Genomic DNA, 9,984 nt, shown 5'->3' on the forward strand with positions numbered 1-9,984 from the left:
GTGGGAGTCAGTGTGTTTCAGAGTTGAACTCTCCAGTAATGGCATGTTAGGAATCCACTCTAATCACAGGAATATGGAAACAGTGTTGAGTTATCCAGCACTCGCCCTTCTCTCCCATCCCAGGTTACACACACACAGTATCTTAATACGTCAGGCCCTGGATAAGGGCCACCACAAACATGCGTTACCATCGAGCTCCACAGGAGTGTGTGTGTGTGTGTGTGTGTGTGTGTGTGTGTGAGTGTGTGAGAGAATCAATGGCTAACATAATGAGCATCTGTCCCGCCTTTAAGGGCCTATACACAGTCCACCACAATTGCATTGTAAACACCTCAAAGTTCCAGAGAAGAGCTTGGGCAAATGACCCAGATCTCATTTCTGAACCACAATGCAAGCGCTTGAACTACTGTTCTAAATGACTCATCCAATCCAGCTGCAATTGTTGTGCAGAAACCACTGTGACTTTGATGACATATGGATGCGTGTTTCTCAGAGAAACTGTTAAAATATAAGCCATTGATGAATGCTCTTAAACTGTGTGGTTATAACACCAGGCTAATTGTTGTGAGTTATGGCAATCTGGGACATGTCCATAAACTTTGTGTTAGATAGTTTTAAATTGCTGGACTGAAATGTTGTATGTATCATATATATATATATATATATATATATATACCATGTTATGTTGTATGTATTGTGTACTTTTACCACATTTTCCTGATACGTGAACAAATTCTGCCATGTTTTTTGATTGTTTCCACTACCCTTCTCCCAGAAACCCCTTCCCATTGTCATTCTATCTCTATCTAAAATGTTCCCCGAGTTCCTTTATCTAAGTGATCTGGAGAAACTCCCAGCTCTACTGGGAGAGAGGAAAGACCGCTGTAGACTGGCAGCAAGATATGCTGCAGCCTGCCATGAGCTACGAAGCTCTGTGAACCCCCTGTCCCACATGGCTAATAATGTTTACTAATTAATAATTAACTTGTTATATGTTTATATCCTATGTTATTTCCCTATCTTTTACAGTCCCTCTTGTTCGGCATTCCCTTTGCATTGTTACTTCTTAATGTTTATTTCATTTTTATGATGTTTATTTTGATAGTGTAGTTCGTGTCAATATGCTTTGGCAATGTTGAGTTGTCTGCAGTCATGTCAATAAAGCCATTTGAATTTGAATTTGAGTTTGAGAGAGAGAAATATAATGCAATGCATGATGAGACTAGGACCGTCATGACCATTGATACAAAAATCTGAGAATGTGAGAAATTGTCTATTTTTATGTGTCTGATAGAGAGAGATAGGGAGCAAAGCGGAGATGAGAAGAGAAAGGGGTGGCAACAGAGAAGAGAGAAAAGAAAGAGAGAAGAGGATGAGAAAAAGAGAGAGCGGATGAAGAGAGAGAAGGCATGTGAATAAACCGGCTCTCACTCATAAAATGTCCATAACAGTCTTTCACACAGACCAAATATAGACTGGGTGAAGTCCTCGCAGTAGGAAAGAAAAAGACCTATAGCGCAGAGGAGATGGACTGAGAGAACGTGTGAGTCTGAGAGAGAGAAAGAGAGAGAGAGAGAGAGAGAGAGAGTCTAAAAGTGGGCTCCCATCTGGTCCACCGTACAGTGGCTGGAGGAAAGAGAAAGATGGACAGAAAGAGACTGAAAGAAGAAGTTCGAAAGAGAAGGAGAGAGATGGGGAGAGAGAGGGAGCGAGAGAGGTGTAGATGGAGAGAGAGAGAGAGAGTGAGTCCCTACTCATCGTCACTGTTTACCCAGAGCACCCAGCTCATCCTGCTATTACACTGTCTGCTCCCTCTAATCCCTACAAGCCTGTTAGAATCTTCCCTCTTTTTTAACACACACACACACACACACACACACACACACACACACACAGAGACACACACACAGACACACACACACTCTTTTTCTCTCTCTCTCTATCTTACTCTTCCACACGCACACGCACAAATTTGCCTCAATACAGCATTACAAACACACCTCTTTCTGACAGACATATAAACTTAGACAAATCTCTCTCACAGACACATGCTTTGTGAGTTGTGACACACCCTCAAACACACAAACCTCTCCCTGTCTTAAACACTCACATACACAAAGTATCTCTCTTTCACTCATATCTCAGTTCAATGCACACACACACCTCTCTTTTTCAGGCCTACAATCTCTTTCACAAACACACACCTACCCATATCTCTCTCTTCCTCTGACGGACACATTAACCTCCTCTTTCCCCTGCTCTTTCGCACTCATTCTCTGACATACAGTACACTCACACAATCCTCTTTCACACACACAAACACACACACACACACACACACACACACACACACACACACACACACACATAGACTCACAGTCAGACAGGCATACACAACTCTTTGCTCCTCCTGATGGACTTAAAGGTCTGAAAGCTATGTAGTAATTAATTTGGACAGACTTCCTCAGCCCTTCCAAATGTTTATTCCCCCCCCTAGTGCTATAGCAGTCGTCCAGCCTATTCTTCTGTCACTATGAGTGGCCTGCTGTTGCTGTGACTTCCTCTTCCCCCACAGGCCCCCCTCTCCTCTCCATCCCCCGCTGGCACTCCTAGGCTTCCCATTTCACACGCCAGCTATCTTTATTGTGTTTATCTTCTCTTCTCTCCTCTTTCCTTCTCTTCTAGTTGCTATTTCTCTCTCTCTCTCTCTCTCTCTCCGTCATCAGCATCAGCATCTTCCCCTCCCTGCCTGAACCCTGCCCATCCCACACCCTAGCTACCTTCACTGTGTTAATCTTCCTCCTGCCCCTGCAAGAGAGACCTGGTGGGTGGGTTTGGTCTACAGGGGTTACTCTGGTTCATGACTGGGAGAGGACCATAAACCCAGCCTTTTCCACACACACACGCACACACACAAACAATCAATCATACACAGGCACACAGGCACACACACACACAAACAATCATACACAGGCACACACACACACACACACACACACACACACACACACACACACATACACACACGCTTGTTCTTATCTCTGCCCTTCTCTGCAGTACTGCATCATCTTTATTGGCTTTTATTTCCTGGCTTATTATTACCCAGTGCTTGTGCAGCCGACCATTTCCAAAGACACCATAAAAAACAGGGGAGATTTCATTACAGTCCGTAGTCCTTGGCCACTGCAACGCCCGTCCCCAGACCACAGGCTGTAGAGGGACGTGCGTCCAATCCGTCTTCCTCCAAACAAGCTGAGGCTTGCCATACACCCAAACACCCACACACAAGCCCACAGTGCATACATGACCGCCACTCAGTAAGTCGCTGAAGAAGGTGTGTGATCCCTTACACAAGCTCTGTGATCATACGATCATTACTGTGAGCTGTCGAGTGCGTACAGGTGAGCTGTCGAGTGCGTGACTCATGGTACCATGACAACAATGTCAACAGCCAACAGATACAGCACTCATGACAACAAAATGCAGACACCGCTGGAATTGGTCAGGTTACATTTCTAATTAGCAGTTCAGCCTTGACTGCAGTATGTGACCATATGGCCTTTAAGGCCAACACATGTTGGCGTGGTTTACGGTTATCCAGGAAGATAGGTCTGCCTTTGTGAGATATGGGAAATGAAATAAGGCTAGAAGTCAAAAGAGGAAAGACCGTGTACACTACTGTTATTGTTTCCGCGTAAATGATTGCCTGTGAGTGTGTGTGTGTGCGTGTGTGTGCGTGTGTGTGTGTGTGTTTCTGTGGTGTCACAAAGAGAAGTGTAGATTAAGTCTGAAAGCGGAACAGCCAGGAGAGCACACAGATGTACAGGTGCAGGGCCTTCCGTGTCCTTTATGGTTCGGGCTTCAGTGGCATTACTCCAACTGAATTTGAACGCTTTCACAGAACTCAAGCACTTTTATAGGTGTGTCTCAAAGCATGTGTCTGCCTGTCTGCCTGTGTGTGTGTGTGTGTGTGTGTGTGTGTTTGTACGTGCGTATCTGTATGTCAATTTGTATGTGTGTGTGTGTGTGTGTGTCTATGAGCGTGTGCATGCATCTGTGTGTGTGAGTTCGTGTTTGTGTGCGTGTGTGTGTGTCTGTAAAAGTGTGTGTGTGTGTGTGTGTGTGTGTGTGTCTGTGCGTGTTGGTGGGTGAGAGAGAGAGCAATTTCTTCCGCCACCTTTTTTTCTTGGCATTTTGCTGATTACAGGGTTCTCCAGCAGACTTTAACCCCAACGTAAAATAGGTTGCTCCTTTATATAGGCACGTCATAAAAAAAGACACAAATTCCACTGCCGGAAACCTTTCAAACAGAGGCTGAGAATAATTCATAACATTTCCCTGGTGAAGTGAAAATAAAAATACCCCAAAAATTAGAAACTAAATAATTAACAGTGCCAGCCTCTCAGCATTTTATTCTGATAGATTTCAAAATCGAGTGCATGTTATACTCAGATACTCAGAGGAAGCCTACTATTCAGCAGCCGAAATATTTGAAACCAGTGAAATATTGATGAAAGTAAGCTGACTTTTGTTTTCGTGGGGGTTGGGGGGTTCCTTGGGGTCAGAGAATGAGAGCAAAGCTAAGAGGATTTCCCCCCACCCCAGCCCATGCCACAGTGACTTACTGAGTTCACTGCATCACCTCAGAAGATGTTAAACCAAATGCCATGGTTAATACGGAATTCAATGTCACATGGCCTCTCACAGCCCCGGGAGTCAATCCTCATTACTGTCATGCAACTGGACAGTTTAATAGAACATTTGTGGTTGTTCAAAGCGTGAAACCAGTCTTTTCTTTTGTAACATGAGATCCCTTGAAGGGTGACTTTCCGATTCTGTCCGTCTCTGTTCTGTCATGGAATTGAACAATTCAGGCCAACACAATTGTAAGAAAAGAGTTTGGGTGTTCAAGGAAGGGTAACTGATATTTTGATTATTTATCAGTTTAAAGGAATTATTTTAAATTAGCTTGTGATCCCTTAAAGGGAAGCTCATGGCTTCTATTACAGAATGTTGTCTCTTCCAGGAAAGATCGCCTCCAAGTTGTTCAAGCAACCCAAGACTAGCAACAGAAACTCATCACCACAGTTGTTGCTATGACAGAGGGGGTTGGAATGAAAGGCTGTGGTCAGTGTTAAATTCAGTGGGTCCATACAGTCATGCCAAGTACAAACCTGACCTTTTGGTATTCCAACAGCATGTGTAGAGCATAGCAGTTCGACTGCAGTTTTTTTTTTAAAGCTTTAGGCTACACCTAAACTTTATCATGTCATTTTAACACCCTCTTTCTATTGGAGTGGAATGAAAGGCTTTCAAATACACCTGCTACTATAAGCAGAAGTGAAACGTGGTAACATAAATCTTACCTATATCACTGGTGAACAGGGAAGAACATGCTACTAACCCCTCTTGTTGGATGAGGATTCACTATGAAAGGACTAGTTCATAGAAATATTCATGAAATGCATCTATTATATAGCTCTACAGAATGTTATACTGTATGTTAGGCTATCCGAATGTTTGAAGGTTAAGGTTAGGAGGAATGCCTTTCATAATTTTGGCAATAAAAGTATAATAAGCGGTCAGGGTCCTGTCCGTCCTGTTGGGATTTATTTCCTTATACTGACCGGCGGACTATACATTATCTCTTACTTATTGCTCATATACTGAGGAAGGACTATACATAACCCTTACTTATTGCTCACTTTAGTCTATTAGGGTGTGTGTTTCCCTTGCTTTATTTTCTTCCTTACATTATACTTCTTTAGACAGGTGTTGTTCTGCGGCAGCCCAGCCAACAGGAAATGTGCCCAACCCCAAACAGGGAAACTATTTGGCTGAGCCCTGTAATAATTTCTTCCGTTCCATTATGAAGATTTCACCACACGATTTTAGCAAAGAAAACAACAACAGATTTGAAAAAGAGAGAAAACAACTGGAGCACACCTACTCCAAGAACCTATGCAGAATCAGCTGTCAATCATTGGGTGAATTGCTGGGGCGGAGGGGACTTGGTCAGACTGGTGGTGCAGAGGGAGCTTCCGGAACAAGCTTTCCCTACTCTGCCCAACCCCCTTAGGCAAATGGAGATGCAAATGCATCCCGGGGTAAAATCAGTATAAGGGTGACATTGTTGGTAAGGTGCCCAGTCAAATGGATTTGCCAGCCAGCCTTAATACGACTGTATGTGTGTGTGTGTGTGTGTGTGCAGTGCATGTGAGCCTGCCTGCATACTAGGAAGAAGGGTGCTTGCATTGTCACTGTCAACAACGAAATAGCAACTTATGGAGAAATAAGGTGAGACATACTTATCTGATGTAATATATGTAGCTTATAATCCTCTACTGAGACTTTGAGTAACACTTAAGGCCTGTGGTGACTGGCTAGTTACACCCATGAACACAAGAGATTCACAACGTTTCAAAGAAACATAAAAACAACCCATAATTAACTACTCTGGTCAACCATGAGTCCTGGCCAGTTTGTGTCGGCAGGAAACGCTCTCCTTCTGCATTCTGTCAATAAAAAAACAATCACATCACTAGGAACAGTGATAACCCACTGCTGTGTAAAAGACGGCAAGCCTGCACTTGAATCCCCTCAGATGGTGTGCAACATCAAAATGTACTCTTAATTATGGCAAGCGGGTAACCCTCCTGGCATAAGGACAGGCCTCGCTTGGTTCGGATTTGTTTGCAAACTGTGCGAATGCACCGGATCAATGCCTGCCGAGACCTGCCCCTGGCTGACCTGAACGACGGTGTGAAGTCTACGGTTTTTGAAGTCTAAACTTGCCAGGGATGCACTGTGCTTCCAGCTCTGAAACAGCACACAGTACCCTTACATATCCCCCTAAATAGTGCCACTTTACTACACACAGCGTTACTAGAACTTGATGGGCTGAAACTATCACACTAGCGTAGCCTCAACTCTTCTCATGTCTGCTTTAGTAGAAATAGATATTCCTTTTCTATGTTCGTGGTAGAAATATCCTCAGGGTAGATGTGGAACTACTGGAAACGGCACATCCGCCTGTCTCTTTCTCTCTCTTCCTCCCAGACGTGCACGCTGTTCCTGGGACACAGGGAAGCACCTGGGTTCTCCCAGGCCCTTGCACCTATAAATAGGGGCACTTGCTCTAATGCGCTCCGGCAGGATCCTCCCAGGTTTTAATTAAATAAAACTACTGCAATCAAACCCCAGCTGTGGCCTGCGTCCGCACACTGAGTCCGCAGGGTAGGGGGGAAGCTGAGCTGATGGCAGACAAAGAAGACGAGACAGAAACAGAGGGAAGGGGAGAGAGAGAGACAACATGACAGAGACAGAATGGTACAGGAGGGAGAGGGAGAGCGCAGAGAGACGGAGGAAATGTGTGTGTGCTTGTGTGTGTCTATGTGTAATTTGTGAGGGAATGAGAGAGAACAGAGAGAGAGTAACTGACTGACTGAGTAAGAATGTGAGATAAAACAGCAGCAACGAGAGACAGAGAGAGGAGGCAGAGAGAAAAAAGGAAAAAGAGTTTATTCATTTTCTGTATACTTCAGTAAAAGGCTTTACAGAGTTCAATTACTTGGCTGGTTATACCTAAGAGTATAAATGACAAAATGACACATTGGTCCACCAAAACAGCAGTGTCAGGCACCAGCACAGGCCTCACAGCTCGTGCTTAATTATTAATAAACTGACCGGACAGGTCCTTGTGTTATTTTTTTTTTTTTATGAGAACCTTTCATTCAGGGTCTCCATTAAGGGGCTGGACCAGGACATTGTGACATTGTGGGTGGGGGTAGCTGGTTGGATCACAGCCAAGAATGCAATCATTAATAATTGAAGGACAGGGTTGGGCAGAAAAATTGACGTTGCCGTTCCACTTGCAAAAAAAAAAAAAGGCATGTTAGAATTGTTACTTCCAACCATAGAGCTCTTTTTTTCATCTTAGTATACCATACCATACTTAGTCTTGGTATATCTTAGTATACTAATATTTGATAATAGCTAGTTTCCCTTGAACTCTAGACATGCCCTATGTATCATTTGCTTTTCCTCAAATGTTTTAAGTTATCTAGAGATAGGTGCTTCAATCTCCTCTCCCAAGACCCGCCCAAGGGGGTCTGGAAGAAACTAAAAAACAATAATAATGCTACAACCTCAGTATTGTACTACTGGACAGAAAACCCAAACCATGCTAGGTTCCCTCTTGTGTGAATTGATATCAATAATCACTGACTCTAAGATGCTAAATCAGCACTAAATTTGACTGAGAAAGGCAGCTACAGACATTATTAGTATCACTGAGCACCACGGCCAATCTGTCAGTGAAAATCACCTCAGCAAATAACGCTCCCACCATTCTTTTTTCTGCCTCTCATTCCTTCCCTCTCTCTCAAGTACATGCTCAAGACCGAGGTTCAGGGAAGGTAATACTGATTCATGTTGACAGTAAGAGGCCAAGAAATTGAATCATAAAAATTCAGTACATGTGAATCACCTCAGAACTATACTAACAGCATATAAAACATAACTGCATATAAAACATAACTGAACTTCTTGCTTGAGATTTACATCTATTTTTACTTAACAGGCCTATCTGTGTTATTGATGATTTTAATGATCACCATCTACTTTGCCCTTCAAGAGTACTTTAAGAAAGTCTCAAGAGAATAGGATAACCGGATGAAGTCAGCATGGTCACGCTCAATATGCTGTTGTTGAAGGACCGGTGATGGAGCACGACCAACGTTATGAATGGCCATGAGATTCCCTGCTCTGCGTGGGGTCATAGTGCATCGCTGGCTCATCGCCTGGACCTGCCCATTACCAGGAAGGAGCTCGTGCCCCAAGTATCCACACGCTCAACCATGGCAACCCTTTATTAGAGTCAGAGTCCATCCTTTTGAATCGCTGACTTACATAATTCAGTATCATAAAGAGCGATGCCAATGGCTGCGAACATATGACGCGACTTCTTGACACCTGATTAATCGACCCGCGATACAAAATTGGCTTCATAAACGGATATGTAGCCTATGCCCACACGAACCTCATGGACAAATGCTAAATCAGCATCTCGTACAAACAGATTAATCAAATATTCAATTTGAGAGATGTGAACACAAAAACATAAATAGAAGCGGTTTAAATCCACGTTGCTCTGCTATCTGCTCAAGATGCCCCTCCAACGATGGAGGGAATAGGAAGGCTCGAAAGGGGGGGCCATATTCAATTATCTTTACCAAGGGGAGGCAAAACAATCAATCGCTTTGGAGTTTAAATAAGCATTTATTACCAGCATAGGATTAAACATCAAGTATTAAGAGAACTGCAATAGCTATACCGAGCACAATATTGTAGTAGACGTTTTCTTGGTTGAGATAGGAGGCTAGATTTTACTGTGTCTAACATGACACATGTAAAATTGGTTACATACTGACAGAAAAGATAGCTTACACACACTGAGCAACTACCCAGCTGTAAGTATAAACCCAAATCTGACTTACCTACACCGGGTGCCGAGTAGATGAAGTACAATGCGGAGGTGGAGAGGGAGAACAGGAATAATAGCCCTAGGAATGACCTTCTCCGAAATCTCAAATGTGTCGGCATTATACAGCTAGGTAACAAGACGTGAGTCCGTTTTCAGCAAGAGAAAGGGGCTATGGTATGCGGCTATGCTTTCGTTTGGAATGTTCTACACATAAATTGAATTGTGAAGTTTAAATTAGATGAGTGTATCTGTTAAGCAGGCTGCGACAGGGACGGGTAGCAAAGTGGGAAGTCCGTTCGACAGCGAGAAGGCAGGAAAAGCGAAAAGGATTCCAATATATCAGCTGGTTCGCAGTGTCTCTCTGATGTTCCAGCGGTGTGGCAAGTCTTGATGTGCGAGACCCAAGTGTCCAATTAGAACAGTTAACTGCGTTTAGGCAGTTAAGACTGTCGGTATCCTTCTCAGTTAAACGTCATCGTCGCGGTGTCGGAGATGGAGAC

General features: G+C 43.7%; 1 protein-coding gene across 1 annotated transcript in view; it reads right to left on the reverse strand.

Moving 5' to 3' along the window:
• The window catches only part of b4galt5 (UDP-Gal:betaGlcNAc beta 1,4- galactosyltransferase, polypeptide 5), a gene marked incomplete at both ends in the record, with an annotated part of 31,525 nt that extends 21,922 nt beyond the window's left edge, over positions 1–9,603 (reverse strand). Inside the window, one exon of the mRNA XM_080853386.1 lies at positions 9,498–9,603. Within this exon, the coding sequence (XP_080709512.1) occupies positions 9,498–9,603 (106 nt within the window). The remainder of the gene's footprint in view (positions 1–9,497) is intronic.
• Between the last annotated feature and the right edge of the window lie 381 nt (positions 9,604–9,984).

Source organism: Sprattus sprattus (genome assembly GCF_963457725.1).
Source record: "Sprattus sprattus genome assembly, chromosome: 16".
Classification (NCBI taxonomy): Eukaryota; Metazoa; Chordata; class Actinopteri; order Clupeiformes; family Clupeidae; genus Sprattus; species Sprattus sprattus.